The 21,529-nt window shown below is 52.2% G+C and overlaps 1 protein-coding gene across 1 annotated transcript; it reads left to right on the top strand.

Moving 5' to 3' along the window:
• The first annotated feature begins 223 nt into the window (after window positions 1-223).
• On the top strand, window positions 224-1,844 carry LOC141477700 (olfactory receptor 14A16-like). The gene is made up of 2 exons (XM_074166951.1): window positions 224-233; window positions 811-1,844. The coding sequence occupies exons 1-2, from the start codon at window positions 224-226 to the stop codon at window positions 1,842-1,844; spliced, it is 1,044 nt and encodes a 347-aa protein (XP_074023052.1).
• Window positions 1,845-21,529: the final 19,685 nt, after the last annotated feature.

Below are 21,529 nucleotides of genomic sequence, written 5' to 3'. Positions count from 1 at the left end.
AAGTACTTGCTTCTTTCCCCACAGAGCCCTGCTGGGTGACAGGCTGCCCTCCACAAGGGCACAGCTCTCCTGTGGCATCACCGGGTGATCAAGGAGCCCCGTGGAGAAGACACCTCAATGCTGAGGCTGTGGCAATGCTGCTGAGTGGCTACGCACAGGCAGCTGCGATGAGCCCGCTGTGACCCTGGCTGCCGGGACAGAGCTGAGACCCTCCTCGGGTACAATGAGACAGCGTGAGGAGTTTGGAGCTCTGCACTTGGAAACGGGATTCCTCTGCTCTCAGCAGTGTCCGCTTCCTTCTCTGGGGAATGTCTGGAGGCGATCGTCCTCCAGCTCAAAGTGCTGCCAGCACAGGGTGGCCGAGACCGGGGCTGATGGACAGACGGGCTGTCCTCAGTCTGCACAAAGACACCGCCTCTTTGCCTCTCAGGACGCCCAGGATTGCACTTGGAGAGGCAGCAGAAACAGCAGTGCCAGAAACACTCCTCGGGTTTGGTGGCGCAACTAGAACAAAATACACAAACCAGAATCCCCTCAACTTTGCTCTGCAGTTGGGTGAATTGGGAGTGACAATGCTGAAAAGATATTTGATGTCACAAGTGGGTTTAATCTGAGATCACTCAAAGTTCCTATTTGCCTGTTGCTGTAGAGTAGGACCGACTCCTCCAGAGCCCACAGCAGAGCCCCCGACCCTGCTCCCTGGGGAACCCTCAGCCAGCACCAACCAGAGCTCATGAAAGGGACCTGCCAAAGGTCTTCCTGAAAGAGGAGAGGCAGTCTCAGTGGGGTTTCTATGAGAAACACGCTCAGTTTTTCTCAGCCAAGTCTCTTCTAACGTGTCACTGTCTTTTCTCTCTTGGACAGCCCCTCGAGCCCAGAGGCAGATGCCCAACAGCAGCTCCATCACCCAATTCCTCCTCCTGGCATTTGTAGACTCACGGGAGCTGCAGCTCTTGCACTTCGGGCTCTTCCTGGGCATCTACCTGGCTGCCCTCCTGGGAAACGCACTCATCATCACCGCCATCGCCTGGGACCACCGCCTCCACACCCCCATGTACTTCTTCCTCCTCAACCTCTCTGTTCTTGACCTGGCATCCATTTCCACCACTGTCCCCAAAGCCATTGCCAATTCCCTCTGGGACACCAGGACCATCTCCTATGCAGGATGTGCTGCCCAGGTCTTTCTGTTTGGCTTTTTGATGTCAGCAGAGTATTGTCTTCTCACTGTCATGGCCTACGACCGCTACGTTGCCATCTGCCAGCCCCTGCACTACGGGACCCTCCTGGGCAGCAGAGCTTGTGTCCACATGGCAGCAGCTGCCTGGGGCAGTGGGTTTCTCAATGCTCTCCTGCACACGGCCAACACATTTTCCTTGCCCCTCTGCCAGGGCAATGTCCTGGACCAGTTCTTCTGTGAAATCCCCCAGATCCTCAAGCTCTCCTGCTCACACTCCTACCTCAGGGAACTTGGGGTCCTTGTGGTCAGTGCCTGTTTATTCTTTGGGTGTTTCATTTTCATCATGTTGTCCTATGTGCAGATCTTCAGGGCCGTGCTGAGGATCCCCTCTGAGCAGGGACGGCACAAAGCCTTTTCCACATGCCTCCCTCACCTGGCCGTGGTCTCCCTGTTTATCAGCACTGGCTTCTTTGCCTACCTGAAGCCCCCCTCCATCTCCTCCCCATCTCTGGATCTGGTGGTGACTGTTCTGTACTCACTGGTGCCTCCAGCAGTGAACCCCCTCATCTACAGCATGAGGAACCAGGAGCTCAAGGAGGCCATTAGGAATCTGATTTCATGGACGTTTTTAATGAGGGAGAAATTCGCTACCTCTCTCCACCAATGACTCCCACATTATCTGATTCCGTATGGGTTTTTTTTGTGTTCGGTTTTGTGTTTTTAATCATTATACTTATCATTATTGCTGTTGTGATTGTCATCACTGGTTTTTATGATCCACTTGCATCACTACACCTGAGACTTGTACCTACTTTGCGTCACCTGGTTCCCTTATAAAATTGTATTTAGCAGTGGCTCAGAGCTGGCCTCTTTCATAGCTTCTCTGTAAAAAAGGGAGATCTCCCTGGTGCAGAGCTTTCATGCTGGGATCTTTCTCCAACCAGGCCTGAGGAACTGCACCCCCGATCTTCCTCTTCCTCTGTGGCGATGATTGATCAGGACGCAACTGTATGCTAGCAGCAGCAGCAGAAGCAGCCTTTACTCACATACCCAGAGCTATATATAGAGAGCTAGTTTCTGAGCTGTTTTGCCAAACAGGGTGAGCGCTCCCATTTTCACAGAATGCGACTGTTTTCATCCACATCTCTCTACACACACTCCTCCAGGCAGTTTACCAGCCTGACCTCCACAGACACACACCATGTTGGTTTTTGTTTTTTTCTGTCTGGCCAGCTCGAAACAATCTTATTCTTAAAGTAATATAGTCTTGGTTCTGATTAAGTTTTGTTTCATCTGCCATATGTTCAAAAGGGTCATTGCCACGGAGACCAGCTTCAGGGCAGGTAAGACTGCGCTGGGGAAGGGTTCTGTAGCGGAAAAGGCCGACGAGAAGCTCGTTTTAGGGCTTTTTTTGAAGCTGGGACAAGGCCCCTGCTTGTCCTGGGGGCTGTCAGCTGGGGGGGCGGTGCTGCTGAGCGAGCCTGGGCGGAGCCGCCACCACCCCCGGTTTATCCCACCTCCAGGGGATAAAAGGGGTCAGGTCCCTGCCCACAGAGCACGGAGGGAGCAACCGGAGCTGGTGTGTGTACTGGCCGGGCCCAGTGCTTCTACTGGTGTACACGGTAAGGTCAGTCGCTCCTGGGGACTCAGCTATGGTTGCTACCAGATCGAAGGCTATGTTTAGGAAAGCTGTGGGTACCCAGAGCGAGGCCCCATGCAAACATATGGGTGTGCAGGCCTCTGGGTGCAGAGAGTGCCGGAGCCTGGCGCTGGCAATGGAGGGTAGCGGAGACAACACCTGTATAAGATGTGAACAGGTGAATGATCTGCTCTACCTGGTGGCCCAGCTGAAGGATGAAGTGGAGAGGCTGAGGAGCATCAGGGAGTGTGAAAGAGAAATTGACTGGTGGGTGCACTCCCTGAGAGTAGGGGAACAGGTTGAGGCCCCGTGTAAATCGGAGGACCCTCTCCCCTCTTCTCATCAAGTGACAGGAGAGGATCTCAGAGAAAAGGAGGAATGGAAACAGGTCACTGCTCGGGGAAACAGGCGAGTCCCCTCCCAACCTCTCCCAGCTTCCCAGTTACCCCTGCAGAACAGGTATGGAGTCCTGCAGGAGGAACTGGCCGATGGAGAGGAGGATGGCACACCAAGACTAGAGAAGACAGAAAGTACACGTCACAGCGGACCCAACTTCACCACTAGCTCCAAAAGGAAAAGGAGAAAGGTCATAGTTGTGGGTGACTCTCTGTTGAGGGGGGCAGAGGGACCAATATGCCGCCCTGACCCACTACACAGGGAAGTCTGTTGCCTCCCTGGGGCTCGGGTCAGGGATGTGACAAACAAACTCCCAGACCTAGTAAACCCCTCTGATTATTACCCCCTGTTAGTATTTCAGGTGGGTAGTGATGAAATGGGTAGGAGGAGGCTGAAATCAATTAAAAGAGATTTTAGAGCCTTAGGGCAGCAGCTCAAGGGGTCAGGAACACAAGTAGTCTTCTCTTCTATCCCACCAATGGCAACTGTGAATAAAGAAATTGATAGGAAGAGGCAACAGATCAACTTGTGGCTCCAGGACTGGTGTTACAGGCAGGGCTTTGGGTTTTTCGAACATAGGTGGCTATATGAGACACCTGGCATGCCATTGTCAGGTGAGACACAGCTGTCCCAGAGGGGGAAAAGAATTTTGGGGCAGGAGTTAGCAGGGCTCATTGACCGGTCTTTAAACTAGATATGAGGGGGGAAGGGGAGATAACTGGGCCTGTCAAGATTAAGCCTGAGGAAAGCATGCCACGGTTTGAAGGAGGCCACATTAGTGAGGACTCACACTCTGACATTTCATCAGAGAAAGGTGATAGACGTTTAGAAATTACTGCTAGAGAACAATGGGAAAACCCTTTCCTAGAAGGGGAAAAGGGTACTAGGCTAAGAGTTAACAAAGCTCACGGACAGAGCTTTAAGCCGAAAGTTAAGGGGGATGGGGATAAAACCAGGCCTGCTGGTAATGAACCTGAGTGTCAAGGGCCAAAGATGAGGGTGAAATCAGTAGCCCAGGTCAAGTGCATCTACGCTAATGCACGTAGCATGGGCAACAAACAGGATGAGCTGGAAGCCATGGTGCGGCAGGACAACTATGACATAGTTGCCATCACGGAAACGTGGTGGGACGATGGTCATGACTGGAATGCTGCAATAAGTGGCTATAAGCTCTTCAGAAGGAATAGGCAAGGAAGGAGGGGGGGTGTGTGTGGCTCTGTACATTAGGGAGTTGTTTGACTCTATAGAGATAGACTCCAGTGATGAAGAAGTGGAGTGTTTATGGGTAAGGGTGAAAGGGAAGGCTAACAAAGGTGATTTTGTGCTGGGAGTCTGCTATAGACCACCCAACCAGGATGAGCAGGTTGATGAGGTATTCTATAAGCGGCTGGCTGCAGTCTCGCAAACGCCAGCCCTTGTTCTAGTTGGGGACTTCAACTTACCAGACATCTGCTGGAAATATAACACAGCAGAGAGCAGACAGGCTAGGAGGTTCCTTGAGTGTATGGAGGATAACTTCCTGACACAAATGGTAGGTAAGCCTACCAGGGGAGGTGCCTTGCTAGACCTACTGTTCACAAATAAAGAAGGGCTAGTTGGGGACGTGGAGGTCGGAGACAGTCTTGGGCTTAGTGATCATGAAATGGTTAAGTTTTCCATTCATAGTGAGGTAAGGAAGGGGATTAACAAAACCTCCATCTTGGACTTCCGGTGGGCAGACTTTAACCTGTTCAGAACCCTGGTTGGGAGAGTCCCGTGGGAGGTAGTCCTGAGAGACAAAGGAGCCCAGGAAGGCTGGACGCTCTTCAAGAGGGAAATCCTAAAGGCCCAGGAGCAGGCTGTCCCCATGAAGCGCAAAATTAAAGGGCGGGGAAAATGGCCGGCCTGGATGAACAAAGAGCTCTTGATGGGACTTAAGGAAAAAAGGAAGGTTTACCACCTTTGGAAGAGGGGACAGGCAACTCGGGAGGAGTACAGAGATTGTGTTAGGTCATACAGAGAAAAAATCAGGAAGGCAAAAGCCCAGCTAGAACTCAACCTGGCCATTAATATAAGGGACAACAAAAAAAGTTTCTATAAATACATCAACAAAAAGAGAGTGACAGAGAATGTCCATCCCTTACTGGATGCGGGGGGAAACCTTGCAACCAAGGATGAGGAGAAGGCTGAGATACTTAATGCCTTCTTTACCTCTGTCTTTAATAGTCAGACCAGCTACCCCCAGGGAGTTCAGCTTCTTGGGCTGGAAGATAAGAATGGAGAACAGAACAACTCCCCTGTAATCCATGAGGAAGTAGTTAATGATTTGCTTATGCACCTGGACACGCATAAGTCTATGGGGCCGGATGGCATTCACCCAAAGGTTCTCAGGGAGCTGGCAAGAGAGCTCACCAAGCCTCTCTCCATTATTTATCAACAATCCTGGTCAACAGGAGAGGTGCCAGATGACTGGAGGGTGGCCAATGTGACGCCCATCTACAAGAAGGGCCGGAAGGAGCATCCTGGAAACTACAGGCCTGTCAGCCTGACCTCAGTATCGGGAAAGATCATGGAGAGGATCATCCTGAGTGAGCTCTCAAGGCACGTGCAGGGCAGCCAAGGGATCAGGGCCAGCCAGCATGGGTTTATGAGAGGGAGGTCCTACTTAACCAACTTGATCTCTTTCTATGACCATGTGACCCGCTTTCTCGATGAGGGGAAGGCTGTGGATGTTGTCTACCTGGACTTTGGTAAGGCCTTTGACACCGTCCCTCACGGCATTCTCCTGGAGAAACTGGAGAATCATGGCATAGACAAGTGTACCCTCCGCTGGATAAAAAACTGGCTGGATGGCCGTGCTCAGCGAGTTGTGATTAATGGAGCAAAATCTGGTTGGCAGCCGGTCATCAGTGGTGTCCCTCAGGGCTCAGTTTTGGGGCCAGTCTTGTTCAATATCTTCATTGATGATCTAGATAAGGGGATTGAGTGCACCCTCAGTAAGTTTGCAGATGACACCAAGCTAGGTGGGAGTGTTGATCTGCTTGAGGGTCGGCAGGCTCTACAGAGGGACCTGGACAGGTTGGATCATTGGGCCAAGGCCAATGGGATGAGGTTTAATAAGGCCAAGTGCCGGGTTCTGCATTTCGGCCACAACAACCCCAAGCAACGCTACAGGCTTGGGGAAGAGTGGCTGGAAAGCTGCCCGGCAGAAAAGGACCTGGGGGTGTTAGTGGACAGCCGGCTTAACATGAGCCAGCAGTGTGCCCAGGCAGCCAAGAAGACCAACGGCATCCTGGCCTGTATCAGGAATAGCGTGGCCAGCAGGAGCAGGGAAGTCATTGTGCCTCTGTACTCGGCACTGGTGAGGCCTCACCTCGAGTACTGTGTTCAGTTCTGGGCCCCTCACTACAGGAAGGACATTGAAGTGCTGGAGCGTGTCCAGAGGAGAGCCACCAAGCTGGTGAGGGGTCTGGAGAACAAGTCCTATGAGGAGAGGCTGAGGGAACTGGGCATGTTTAGTTTGGAGAAGAGGAGGCTGAGGGGAGACCTCATTGCCCTCTACAACTACCTGAAAGGAAACTGTAGAGAGGCGGGGGTTGGCCTCTTCTCCCAAGGGAATAACGACAGGACCAGAGGAAATGGTATGAAGCTGCGGCAAGGGAGGTTTAGATTAGATATTAGGAAGAATTACTTTACTGAGAGAGTGGTCAAGCACTGGAACAGCCTGCCCAGGGAGGTGGTGGAGTCACCATCCCTGGAGGTATTTAAGAAACGTGTAGACATGGCTCTTCAGGGCATGCTCTAGTGCCCGGGATTGTTGGTTTGTGGTGGGGTGTTGTGTGTGAGGTTGTGGGTGTGGGGTTTAGTTGGTGGATGCTGCTTTTTTTTTTTTTTTTTTTTTGGGGGGGGGGTGTTGTTGTTTGTTTGGTTTTGTGTTGTGTTTTTTTGTTTGTTTGTGTGTTTTTGTTTTTTTTTTTTTTTTTAATGTGGTTGGACTCGATGATCTCAAAGGTCCCTTCCAACCACTAAGATTCTGTGATTCTGTGTAAAATCAGTCTTGATCAATCTTCCAGATGTTCTGCACGGCCCGAACACAAAATCACATTGGAGATAAAAATCATTCCGCCAAGACCATCCTTTGCCTTCCTTGCCCTCCTCATCCTCACACACCACTCAATCCCCCTCAAAACTTCCCTCTTTTCAGGGAAATCATCACTCTGGAGATGGACTGCTCAGGTACGACTTCACCCCTGTGTCTGCCCTGGGTCAGAAGGCGGGGATTGAGCCATTTGGGGCTTTTTTAGAAGCAAAAGTAGCAAAGCGAAACCCCGGGGGCTGTTTCCATCCCTTCTCCCCCAATCCCGAGGGAAAAATCCCCTCCTTTTTACTTTTTCCAGCTTTTTGGGGAGGCAAAAGCAGAGCTGGGGCCTCTGGGATCAACTCCTCAGCTCCCAGTAACTCCAGGTGGCAAAACCAGTGAGCAGAAGCCGAGCCCAGTAGGGAAACTGGGATGAGTGGGTGGCTGTGCCCCGGACACACCAGGTTTGGTACAACCACCCCCTATTTTTAATGCTTGGTTTCAGTTTTTAACCCCAAACTCGTAGCATAAAAACCAGGCGGTGGGTTTAGGAGGAGCTTAATCTCCTCCATGTCAACCCCCGGGTTTCCACCGCGGTCATTGATCCCCCAGGAAGGGGGAGAATGTTTGAATTGATGGATTCTGATGGAGAAAATAGCTCAAAATGGGTGGATTTGCTCTATCTTAGTGACAGCCGGCTGGATTCCTTTCCAGTTCTCCTGAGAACAAGAGCTGTTGGGAAGAAACCCCCCCATGAGCTTTTGTGTGATCAGAGAGAGAGCTCAAAGAAATAAAATTCGTGTCTCAAATCGTCCTGAAATCCTTTAAATCTCCTCAGAAAATCCCAAGCATTTTCCCAGCTTTCGCATCCCCCTTGACACTTCCCACCTCGCCTTTTATTTTCCTGCAGCTCAAGGTGATTAACGGGGGACGTATTTCCAATCAATTCCTCCCAAGGCCCCTGCAACCTTTGCCAAAGTCTCACCAAAACCAAGGGGGTTTGGCTAAATACACTAAAATCACTAAAAATCGCCACCCACCTGGTTCCCGGCTGGTGTCATCACCGGTACCAAGACGGGACCCACCGTGACGTCCCCCCAAAGACATCTCGGGGTTTTGAGGGACAATTTCCATCTCCTGCTGCCTCCAGCCATGGCACAAACAAGGGCAGAAGGGTTTTTTTCTGGCATCAACCAAGTCAAAACATCAAAACTTTGCAAATTCTTCTTTTAAATCCCTTCTGAATCATTTCTCCATTTCTCCCTCCTCAGCACCAGAGGGGAGCTCGTCCGTGCCCCTCAATGACCAATTAAAGCCAATGAAACAGGGCTTAATTTGACCTCGAGCAGAACCGGAGGGCGTGAGGGCAGCAAGCCTCCTAAATAAAACATCAAAAAGGGGAAATTAAGGAAGATTTGGCGTTGCTGACCAAACCCCAACCCCTCCCACAACGAGCCCGACATAAAACTTATCTCATGGGAGAAAAAATCCCCATTTCTGGTTAAAACCCCAGGCAAGGACCTGCCGGGCCCCACAGGCAGGCTCTGGGGAAGGAAGAGGTTTTTTTATCCAAAGATGCAGAAAAAGAAGGGGCAGAAGCGTTTCCCCCACCCTGGAAGAGGCTGAGGGCCAGGAAGGAGGGAAAGGCTGCCCAGGAGTGCAGTTTGGGGGAGTTTGGGGGTTCTCCATGGGGGAATCACTGCTCCCGGCCTTGCAGGAGGCTGAGGGGCCACCACAGGGATGGGTTTGGGGGAGTCTGGGGGCTCCACACCTTAGGGAAAGGCTGCTCTGGACTCACAGGAGGCTGTGGGGCCACTCTAGAGATGCGTTTGGGGGCTCTCCATACAGGAAAGACTGTTCCAGACCTCGCAGGAGGTTGTGGGGCCACCCTGGGGATGGGTCTGGGGGAGTCTGGGCGATCCGTACCTGAGGGAAACACCACTCCCAGCCTTGCAGGAGACTGCAGGGACACCCCAGGGCCGGTTTTGGGGGTGAGGGAGCTTCCATCCCTAAGGGAAAGGCTGCTCTGGCCTGGCAGGAGGCTGCGGAGCCACACCAGAGATGGGACTGGGGCAATTTGGGGGCTCTCCCTGAGGGAAGCGCCACTCCCAGCCTGGCAGGAGGCGGCCGAGAGCCGGGCTGGGGGTTCTGGGGGCTCTCCCTGAGGAGAGGAGGGAGGCGGGGGCTGCCCCAGGGCCACTCCGGAGGGGAAGGGGGGGCTCCGGCCGCCAGCAGCCTGAGGAGATGAGGAGAAGAGCGGGGGTTCCCTTTCCCCCCCGGCATCTCTCGCCCTGGCCCTTCCCGCCGCACCTCATGGCAGCGGCCTCGGGTCACGTGACGGGGGCGCTGCGGCAGGAACCGGGCGGGCAGGAAGGGAAGGGAGGGGTGGCGCGGGCAGGGGGGAGGGCTGTGCGCACTGTGCATGCGTGGGAGAGGGGCGGGGGGGGGCGGCCCTTGGGAAGAGGGATTTTTGGAACAGGACGGATGGGGCTGAAAGGCGGGAAATGGCGCAAACCCGGCTTTGTGGTGGAGGTAGGCAAAAGGAGTCCTGCTTTGGTATCTTGGGGGCTCTTTGGTGAGGATTCTTCCCTCCTACAGAGCAGCATGTGGCCGTTTCCTTTAGGGAACGGGCGAAGGAGTCATTTTGGCAAAGCCCACGGCGAGAAGTGTCGTTCTCAGTCAGTCGCGATGCGGATGAGGTAAAAACAGGCTTTACCCCCCCAAAATGGCCTTTACTGGTCCGAAAACTGGCATTTCCCCACCGAAAATGGGGTTTACTGGCCAAAAAATGGGATTTCCTGGCCCAAAAAGAAGAAGAGCGTGGGGTGTCCCCCAAAATCACTGGGACCACCCCAAAGGCACTGGAAATACCTCAAAACCCTAGAGATCGGGGGGACCCCCTCAAGAAATTCTGATTAGTCAAGAATAGATGCCAAAATGGCTCATTGTGGCAGCCACTAACCTCGACTTGGCCATAAATCCCCCCCCGAATGCCTCATCACCCTCCTCCCTGCCCTATAGGTGACCCCCAAGGACGCCCCACAGTGAGGGGAGGCACTTAAAGATCCATAGGACCATCAGGAACCTCTAAACTGGCCATAAATCCATCGAAAAAGCCCCACATGGCCCAAAATTGGGCTTTGATGAGGTCATCATGGCAGCCATCAACTTCGACTTGGCCATAATTTGGTCAAAATGACCCAAAACTGGGGTTTGATGAGGTCATCATGGTCCCATCAACCTCGACTTGGCCATAAATCGGGCCAAACAATCAAATAACCCCAAAATCACCCAATTTAGGGGGTGGTTTGGGGGTGTTTGACAACAAAATAAGGAAAAAACCACCCAAAACAACCCCATTTGGTGGTGTCCCGGTTTGAAGTAAAACCGAACCAATTTTCTGTTCTGTAACTTTACATCCTAGCTAGGCCTCCTCTAACTCTCTGAAATTAACGGCATATTGTGGAGAAAACTGCTCGTTCTCAGAATGATAAGCCCAATGTTTGTGCTCCATGCCAAGGAATGGTGTGCAGGGAGGCCCTTGCTTATACTTATTGCTGTAACAACCAAGGTCAGCCCATTTTGTTATTTGCCCCCTTAGAAGGCCGGAAACGGAAAAAATGTAGAGGGGTCACATCAGTGGGGAGGAGCAGACAGGAGGTGACCCAAACCTGACCAACTGGGGTATTCCATCCCATCTGCCCCATGCTCAGTATAAAGGCTGAGGGATCAAAGGGTCAACCCCCTTCCTGCGATGGCCGATGTCCAGAGAGGACTCTGTCTGTTCATCTGTCTTTGATCCCGATCCGTGTGTTCCTGACTCCAGAGCTGGAATCCAGTTCCCATCCATCGCTGAGTCCAGTCTGGGACTTCCCCAGTGCCTGCCGGTGACGTGACTGTCATCCTGGGAGCTTGATACGGTTTTGTATGTATTGTATCTATTTCATTATTTTCTTCTTTATTTTTATTTTAATATTAATTCTTCATTAAAGTAGTTTAGTTCATTCTAAACTTCTGAATCTCCTTATCTCTTTCTCCTCCTCTCTCCTCTTTTAGGGGGGGGAAGGGGTGGGAAGGGCCATCTGTCTGTCTGGTTTTGGTAAATTAGGCTGAAACCATGACAGTGGAGGAGACCATGGGTGGATGGAGGACAGTGTGGGTGGTGGGGGAGAGCATGGGTGGATGGAGGAGACTATGGGTGGTGGGGGAGACCGTCGGTGGGTGGAGGAGAGCATGGGTGGATGGAGGAGACTGTGGGTGGTGGGGGAGAGCATGGGTGGATGGAGGAGACCATGGGTGGATGGAGGAGACCATGGGTGGGTGGAGGAGACCATGGGTGGCTGAAGGAGACCATGGGTAGGTGGGAGAAACCATGGGTGGGTGGGGGCTATCCCTCGCCGCTTGAGGGTTAGAGTCCCCGCTTGGTCAGGAGGTCTCGGTTGTAAAGGTGGAATTGACCAAGAATTTTAGGAGGTCTCGGTTGTGAGGAGTTATTGTTGGTTTTGTCTTTTCTTGTCTTAGTCCTAAATGTTTGTGGTAAATGGAACGGTGTTGCGTATTACGCTGCTGTGTCAATGAGTGTTATTGTGATATCTTATTTGTTTTGTTGTAGAAATAACTGTGAGTTCTGTCCAGGGTGTATCTGAATGTTTTATTATTTGGAGGACTGTTGTCTGTTACATCCTGACAATCGCTGCCATCCTGTGTGTGTGTGTGAGTGCCGAAGGTGCGCTGAAAAGTTGTGGATAACTGCTGAGTGGCGTCTTCGCTGTTCCGAGTGTGATGATTGGCTTCCGTGGGAGCATCGTTCTGACGTCGGTGAATGAATAAGGGTTCTCTGCGGGTGGACAGAAGACACACAGGACCAGTAGGGATGGAGGACAGCAGAGTGGAGGTATTGATCAAAGGAGCCTGTTGGGCTGTGTTTTACATCACTGGAGAAGGATGGGAGTCCCCCCGGGTGGGGCAACTCACAGAGAAACTCTGATGAAATGCTGTAATGAGTGGTGGCCGGTTTATAAACTCCACTATGGGAAGAGGTGGCCGTTTCACGGTACACTAGATTATGACACTCTGTTACAATCGATGTTGTTTTTGAGACGAGAAGGGCAGTGGGATGAGGTGATGTATGCTGAGAGGGTTTTCACACTACGAAATCATCCGGAGTGGCAGAAAGAATGTGGCATAAAGGTAGCTCCACAAGATCCGTTGGTGCTGGCATTAGAAAAGGAGAAAAAGAGAGAGCAAGGGAAAATGAAGCCTTGTTGTTCAGCATGGAGTATAGGGCAGAGAAGTTTAAAAACACTCGAGAAGGAAGATAAGGGACCTGAAGAAAGAATAGAGGGGTTTGTATCTCCGAGTCCACCCCCAGGTCTCCAAGCTCTCCCTCAGCCCCTCCAAGCTCACTCCCAGCTCTCCAAGTTCTTCCCCAGCCCTTCCCAGTTCGCCTTCAGCTCCCAACAGTTCACTCTCAGCTCCTCCGAGCTCACCTTTCCCAGAGGAGGGGGAGTCTTCTGGTGTGGAGGAACAGGAGGGAGCGGTGCGAGGATTCACTCCAATTACAGCCAGAACTCGCAGTAAAACTAAAAGCCCTGTAATTCAAGTGCCCTTGCGGCGGGCAATGGGTCCTACTGGATCTGCCCAAATTAAGGTACCATTCACAGTGAATGATCTTGATTCCTGGAAGGAGGTTGTGAAAGGATACTGAGATGATCCGATAGGGGTAGCCAAAAGATATGAATTAGCGATCAAAAGTCTGGATGCTGATTGGAAAGACATAGATTTAATGTTAGATTCCATGACTGAAACGGAAAACCAGTTAGTGCTAAAAGCAGCCCGGACTCAAGTACAAGCACTAATTACTGCGAGGACCCTCCCAGGAAATGTAGATGATTGTTCCATTGTTGAATCCGGGTGGGACCCCAACGTTAACGGGGACTACCAAGATTTGAAACGCTACCAGGAATGGATGAAGTTTGGGTTAGAAAATGCAATATCAAGGTCAGTTAATTGGTCTGCCCTGTATACTGTAAAGCAAGGAATTTATTTATTTATTTATTCATCACTTATTTATTAATATTAATTTTTTTATTTATTATTATTCCTAACCCTGTCCGGGGTTAGGAAATAATCAATGTGCTTTTTGCAAGAAGTTAGGGCATTGGAAAAGGGAATGTCCGGAGCCAAATCAAAAATCTCCGGAGGCTGTAGCTGAACTCGAATGACAGAGACCTGGGGAATCTACCCTAGCGGATCCAGTGGCTAAAATAAAGCTAGGGAACAAGGGTAAAGAGGTTGAATTTTTGATAGATACGGGGGCCTCTTACTCTGCTTTAAACCAACAATTACTACCCGTAGATAAAGACTTTGTGACTGTGACAGGGGCTACTGGCCAAACCGAAAAAGCTTTCTTCTTGCAGCCGATTAAACATCAAATGGGAAAACAAATTGGAACACACAAATTTTTGTATATGCCTAGATCTCCAGAACTTCTGTTGGGTAGAGATTTATTGGAGCAATCGGGAGGAGAAATTATTTTCAGCAAGGGAGGTATAGAATCCAAAATAAAAGAAAATCAACTAATTAAAATGTTGAGTCTGTCTTTAATACAGGTAAACAGGGAGAATGCAATATCGAAAGAAATTCTGGACCAGGTATATCCAGGAGTATGGGCTTCCGAAGGACCGGCTAAGGCCAAAAATGCGGAACCAGTGATGATAAAATTGAAACCAGGAACTACCCCGGTAAGGGTTAAACAATATCCCTTATGTTTGGAAGACCGCAAAGGGATAAAAGAGATTATCGATAAATTCCTACAGTATGGCCTGTTAATAGAATGTGAATCAGAGTATAACACCCCAATTTTACCAATAAAGAAACCGGATGGGAAAAATTCTCGATTGGTACAAGATTTGAGAGCCATAAACAAAATTGTGAAGGATTTGCATCCAGTGGTTGCAAACCCTGATACCCTATTGACCAAATTGAAAAACGATCAGGTAGGGTTTACTGTACTGGAGTTAAAGGATGCTTTTTCTCTTTGACTTGAGCTAAAGAGAGCCAGAGGCTATTTGCATTTGAATGGGAAATCCCCAAAACGGGTAGAAAACCACAATTAACCTGGACAGGTTTTAAGAACAAGGTTTTAAGAACAGCCCAAGCATCTTCGGGAGTCAGCTGGCTCGAGAACCAGGGGCCTGGAATCCTCCATCTCCCACGGGAACCCTGTTGCAGTATGTGGACGATCTCCTGATCGCTACGCAGACCAAGGAGGACTGTGTGCAGTGGACTGTAAGTCTGTTACAGTTTGGGGGGTTCAGTGGGTACCGGGTCTCTCAGCAAAAGGCTCAGCTCATACAAGAGCAAGTCACCTTCCTCGGATTTGAGATCTCCGGAGGACAGAGGGAGCTCGGGACGGGCCAGAAGGAAGCCATCTGCCACACAGCCATGCCAGAAAGAGTAAAGGAGCTCAGGACTTTCCTGGGAATGACAGGTTGGTGCAGACTGTGGATATAGAATTATGACCGTTGTACCAGCTACTGAAAGAGAACTACTCAAAACTAATTTGGACAGGGGAGGCGAAGAAAGCCTTTGAGCAATTGAAGAAAGAACTGATGAGGGCACCAGCCCTAGGCCTCCCAGGTGTATCCAAGCCCTTTTGGTTATTTTCCTGTGAGAAACAGGGAGTAGCCTTGGGAGTGCTGGCACAACAAGTAGGCCCCTGTAAGAGAGCTGTGGCCTGTTTCTCCAAACAGTCGGATGATGTAAGTAAAGGATGGCCCGGGTGCCTACGGGCAGCTGCAGCCGTAGTCCTAAACATACAAGAAGCTCCTAAGTTCACTATGGGCCAGAAAATGACTGTGATGGTGCCATGTACAGTCTCTGCAGTACTGGAGCAGAAGGGAGCCCATTGGCTTGCTCCCTCTGGATTCTTGAAATACCAAGCAATACCGGTAGAGCAGGGTGATGTGGATATTGTCACCACTAACACTGTGAATCCGGCATCTTTTCTCGGTGGGACGGCTCCAGAACCAGTGGAACACGACTGTTTAAAGACAATGGAAGCAGTATATTCCAGCCAGCCGGACCTAAAGAAGAGCCGCAGAGGATTCCTGGTGTACGGATGGAAGCAGTTTCCTAAAGCAAGGCCAGCGTAAGGCTGGATCTGCTGTAACCACCACCAAAAGGGCAACTGAAGCAAAATCATTACCTCCAGGAACATCTGCTCAGAAGGCTGAAATGATTGCCTTATTAACTCCAGCATTAGAGCTGCTAAAGGAAAAAGAGTAAATACCTGGACAGGTTCGAAATGTGCCTTTGGAATCGTACACGCTCACGGTGCTATCTGGAAGGAAGGAGGACTCCTTTCTGCCCAGGGAAAACACATTAAACATGCTGAAGAAATCTTAAAATTGCTGGAAGCTGTGAAACTCCCAGAGGAAGTGGCTATCGTGTGTTGTAAAGGACACAAAGAGGTAATACTGACCAGGAACTTGGTAACAAATTGGCAGATCTTGAGGCCGGAAAGGCGGCAGAAATGGCAGAAGTAATATCAGCTTTGATTCCAGACGGTAAGCTTCAAATTCCTGATTGTGATTTAAATTTGGAAGAGTACTCAAAAGAGGATAAAATTTTAATTAACGATATGGAGGGAAGTAAGGGAGATGATGGGTGGGTTTATATTCCAGATGGACGAGTAACAGTACCATCAGGAGTACTATGGAAATTGGTCCTGGATGAACATAGAAAACCCATCGGGGCGCAGATGCTTTGTATAAGCAATTAAATAAGAAATTGGCGAGTCGCAATTTATACACTACAGTGAAGCAAGTCAAACAAAGATGTGAAATCTGTCTAAAAAAGAATCCAAATACAATGAACAAAACACATGGAGGAGTAATTGGAAAAGGTAACAGTCCAGGGCAAAAACAGCACATAGATTTTTCCAAACTGCCAAGAAAAGGGGGGTATGGGTATTTACCAGTATTGACAGACACTTTTTCAGGTTGGCCAGAAGCTTTTCCTTGCAGAACTAACAAAGCCAGAGAAGTCACAAGAGTATTGTTGAATGAAATCATACCACGATTTGGAGTACCAGCAGCGATATCGTCAGATAGGGCTACACATTTTTGTGCTAATGTGGTCAAAGAAGTCAGTAACGTTTTCGGAATGGGTTGGCAGTTACATACTCCATACCGCCCACAGGCCAGCGGCCAGGGGGAGAAAACGAACCATCTGATAAAACAACAACTGGCTAAACTTTGCCAGGAGGTTAATTTGCACTGGGATCAGGCACTTCCTTTGGCCTTGCTAAGGATCCGAACCGAGGCAAGGTCCAAGGAAGGAATCGGCCCTTTTGAAATTCTGTGTGGAAGACCCTAGCAATTGCAGTATGCCAGAGATCTTACACAATTAGGTGACAATTATTTACCACAATATGTAATTAGTCTGGGGAAACGGTTAAATTCAATTGAGAAAACTGGGTTAGCTGGAGAACTGAAATAAAGACAGATTTCTCGACTGAGCGGGTTGGTTGGATTTTACACAGCGGGTGAAGGGCCCTGATTCAGGGACATCTCCTCCCGCCCCGTTTTTTCCCATTCCCTGCTGCAGCTCCCTTTGGGTGAGCCCTGGCACCGGCTGCTGGAACCTGCTCCCCTGCACCATCCTGGGCCTCCACAATAGACCTGCCTCCCCGCTCCGGACCGAGGGGACCCAAAGGACACGTGGCAGAGCGGTCCCCAGGGGGATTCGCCACTGTCCCTCCCCGCAGCGGCGAGAGCAAGGGTTGGTGCAGGGCTTCTTGGTTTGAGGAGAAAGAGCCCTGGAGAAAGGATCTCAGCACAGAGACCACCAAAGCCCAGGCTGAACAGAGCTGGAGCAGCCCCTCCAGCTTTCTCCATGAGACAAAAGCTGGGTCTTTGTTCTGGCTGGTCACCTCCTGACCCGTAAGAGCTGCCGTGTGATGAGACGTAAGGAATGGAGGATGGTGAGGGGTGGGTGGCTCAAAGGCCCGGCAGGTGCTGCCTGGAGACTGGGCTGGCACTTGTCCGTGAGGAGGGGCTGGGTTTTCCCGTGGCATTTCCATACATCCAGACCTCTTTGGGAAGGACGGGCACCACTTGCCCCGGCGTCCCACAGACAGTCTGCAAGGCTCTGGGCAAAACCCACTTGATCAGTGATGGGATGGTTGGGGAGAAGTGCTTAGGACAGGAAGGAAGCGAAATGTGTTGGGATTATTAACTTTGGGGGGGTGTACGTATTAAGCTGCCCCCCCGTTAAGGTGGCTCGTCCCCATCCCCGCTGCGCATCCCGTTGCCATGGCCCGTGTTCCATCTGCAACTGCCAGTGCCTGGTGACAGGCACGACGCAGCCTTCTGCCCCGCGCCCCACAGCCCTTCTGCCCTGCTCCTGGTGCCTTGGACCAACGACCAAGCCCTTCCCTGCCCGCTCCCAAAACCACCTTCCTCCCTCTCTTTTGCACTCTGGGAATCATGAAGGCCCTCAGGAAGAGGTCGCTTGTGCTGGCAGAGGTACGGCCCCGCTCCACGGAGGTGGGCACCCCCCCCAGTGCCCAGGCAGGATGGAGAAGGCTCCGCAGGGATGGGGTGGGATGGGGCGGGGACCCCGCTCTGGGGAGCTCGGGGGGCCAGGAGCTGGGCTCGCCCTCTCCCCCCAGCCCTGCAAGGCCGGGGGCTGGCAGAAGCCCTCCCGGGCTGCTCGTGCCCTGCTGGGATGGAGCATCCCTGCGCGGGGGGACACGTCCCTGGGGGAGCCCAGGGTGCCCCGGGCTGGTGCCGCAGGGATGCTCGCCGGGAGCAGCCGGGTGCTGCCCGGAGCCTGAGCCGGTGCCTCCTCTGCCCCTTTCCAGGCTGGAGCCGGGGGAGCCGAGCCCTGCCCCCAGAGCAGCGCCGAGCCCAAAGGGCGGTTGCACAGAGTAAGGAGCTTCTGGGCGCCCAGGCAGGCGCGGGGCCGGGGTCTGTGCCTGCGGGGCTGGGGTCTGTGCCCGGGCCCCACTGGGCAGGGAGCAGGGCCGCTCACCCCTCTCCTCTCTGCTCCGGCACATCCAGAAGACCTTGACACACCCCAAACTCAGGAAGGAGAAGAAGGTGAGGAGCCTGCAGCTGCAAGCAGTGGCCCTCGACTGCTGGTGGGTGCTGGTGGCCAAGGAGTCGCCCAGGTCCAGCCAGCTCCTACTGGGGACATGCCCAGGGGTCCCATCACCCCACGGCTCTCCCCAGGTGGCGAGACCCCTGTTCCACGGGTCCTCTTGGCTGGCCAGGGCAGGACCAATGCACTTTTCTGCTTGCCTCTGGGCTTAGGATGTGCCAAGTTGCCCTTGAGTCTGCAGAGGCAGCTGCCCAAAGTGTAAAAGAGTGGATCGAGCTGGAGCTGGCAATGGAGATCGATGAGGATGAGCAGGAGCAGATGGAGGTGGATGAGGAGGAGGAGGCAATGGATGTAGACCCCCTACCAGCAGCACAGGCACGTGCTCCCCACCCACTGCCCGCAGGGAGGGAGGGTCTCCTGCCACCGGGCTGGGGCTGGGGGGTCCCCGCTGCAGGGACACAGTGCCCGGTGCCCTCGTCCTGGCGGCACAACCGCCCCCACCGCGCTGCCCTGAGCCCCCGTCCGCTTTGGGACGGGAGCGGGTTCTTGGGGCCGGGACACCCAAGTCTAAGCCGGAGCCCAGACGGGGCTCAGCGCTGGCGGCAGAGTCCCGCTCTCCCCAGCGTGTCCCAGGGCTGTGGCCATTGAATGCCCGTCAGGGGCAAGCCCCAGCCCAAGCAGCTGCTGCCTCTGAGCCGGCTCAGGAAGCCCCAGCTCTGCTGGGCCAGGCGCTGCTCGTTAGCCAAACGGCCCTGCCACTTGCTTTGCTTCCAGGGCCAGCAGAGCTGTGGGGACCGATGGCGAGGAAGAGGAGTGATGAAGAGGAAGCACTGTAAATAGTTCTAGAGAGTTGGTGTTTTGTTGATAGTTTTACAGGGTTGTGGTTTCTTTTTTTTTTTGGAAATAGTTTTACAGAGTTGTTGTGTTGTAAACAGTTGTTGAAAGTTGTTTTGTTGTTCATAAAGAGTTGTATGTATGTTTTTCAGACCCAAGCTCTCTCTGTGTTTCCTTGGGCACCCGCGGCGTTTGCAGAGCTGTGGTTTCCACTCGCTGGGGGTTCCCGGGGCTGGAAGGGGCTGGGGGTGCTGGCACGGCCGCCCCGGGGGCAGGGGGTCCCTGTGCACAGAGGGGTCCCGCTGACGCAGGGGATGGCACTGGGCAGCAGCGGGGTTCATGGGCTGCTGGAGAGCGGTGTCCCCGGCAGCAACGGGGTCCCCAGCAGAAGCCTGAGCTCTGAGGTGACCCACCCCTGCCGTGATGCCGTCAAAGCAGCAGGAAACCTTCTGCTCCCCTTCCTGCTGGAGGGAAAGGGAAGGGACTCACGGGGCACGAGCCGAGATCAGGCCACAGAGATGAAAGAGGCAAAATCTTGAACCTTTCAAGTCCCCACACTCACGGCTTTGCTTCTCCTCCTGCCTGGTTTTCCCCTGGGCCATGAGCAGAGACGAAGCCCCGAGCAAAGCCCTCCTTTCCCTGCTGCCATTCCTGCTGCTGGTAGTGGCCCTGTCCCCGACTCGGGGCGACCCGTGGAGTGCGCAGCACAGGCTGCGGGGGAGGCTGCGGGGGGCTTTGGGGAGAGGGAGCTGGTGAAGGGGTGCCCTGGGGCCCGTGGGTGCAGGCGGGGAGCTGTGAGTGCAAAATCTCAACTAACCCCCTAAAGGCCATGACATCCTTGGGAATGGCTGGTGCCAGGATCAGGGAGAACGTTTTGTAGCTGTAGCTGCTGATGTTTTATGCCACGGTCCATGGGTTGAAGATGCAGACCTCGACGAAGTTGCTGGGTGCCAGCTGCTGAGGTCAGTTCTGATGCCGTCACCGCTGCACTTGATTTTTCATCAGAGTCCATTAGTTTGGGTGATTCTTGCTGTAGTGCAACCAAGAGCAGTTATAGAAATGAGATGTACAGTGGCAGGGTCATTTAGCAATTAACATCATACAGTTTATTCATTGGCTATTCTTGCCCAAAATCAGGTCCCCATGAGGGACACGTTGCACTTCCCCGTCCTTCCGCATCACCCGCCAAGTGCACCCAGGTCCCTGAGCAAAGGCAATCCCACGGATGGGTTTGCCTTTGCCCGAGGCAGGACTAACCCCGACGGCCTTCCCTGACATATTCTTCATGTGCACTACGGGGACTTTTTCTCCTTCCACAGACGTGGAGGTTTTGATTGGGCAGGGCCAGCTCGGTTGGTAGCTCCCCTGGTGTTAACTAGCCAGGTGGCCTTTGCTAAATGTGTATCCCGATGTTTTAAAGTCCCACCACCCATTGCTCTCAGTGTCATTTTTAACAGCCCATTGTACCCTTCGACCTTCCCAGAGGCTGGTGCGTGGTGGGGGATGTGACAGACCCATTCAATGCCGTGCTCTTTGGTCCAGGTGTCAATGAGGCTGTTTTGGAAATGAGTCCCGTTGTCCGACTCAATTCTCTCTGGGGTGCCATGTCGCCACAGGACTTGCTTTTCAAGGCCCAGGATGGCGTTCTGGGCGGTGGCGTGGGGCACAGGGTATGTTTCCAGCCATCCGGTGGTTGTTTCCACCATTGTGAGCACATGGCGCTTCCCTTGACGGGTTTGTGGGAGTGTGATAGAATCGATCTGCCAGGCCTCCCCAGATTTATATTTCAGCCATCGTCCTCCACACCAGAGAGGTTTTAACCGCTTGGCTTGTTTGATTGCAGCACGTCTCACGTTCATGGATGACCTGTGCAATAGTGTCCATGGTCAAATCCACCCCTCAATCACGAGCCCATCTATATGTGGCTTCTCTTCCTTGATGGCCTGAGTGTCGTTGTTGTTGAGACGGACAAACGGCACGGACAGCAATCTTCAGCAGTTCAAGCAGCAACAGTCCACCTTTATTAGCACACATATATTCTTATATATTCTTTCTTAACACATGTGTTCTTTTACTATTGGTTACATATTGTTATAACAATATATCATTGGTTGTCTCTTGCAAAACATCAAAACTACTCCTTATCTTGTCAGTCCCCAGCTGGTACCTAAAAGTTGTTTTACTTCTCAGGATGTTTTCTACTCCCTTCTTTCTCAAGGATATACTTTAATCTCTGCAAGGTCAACTCCTGACTCCATTCCCACAATCAAGGGTTCCACGGACCCGCCGCAGTCCCCCACACCTGAGGTGTCATGGG

This window comes from Numenius arquata, unplaced genomic scaffold (genome assembly GCF_964106895.1).
Source record: "Numenius arquata unplaced genomic scaffold, bNumArq3.hap1.1 HAP1_SCAFFOLD_339, whole genome shotgun sequence".
Classification (NCBI taxonomy): Eukaryota; Metazoa; Chordata; class Aves; order Charadriiformes; family Scolopacidae; genus Numenius; species Numenius arquata.
Note: the sequence above shows the minus strand (reverse complement) of the source record. Positions and strands in the feature narration are given on the sequence as shown.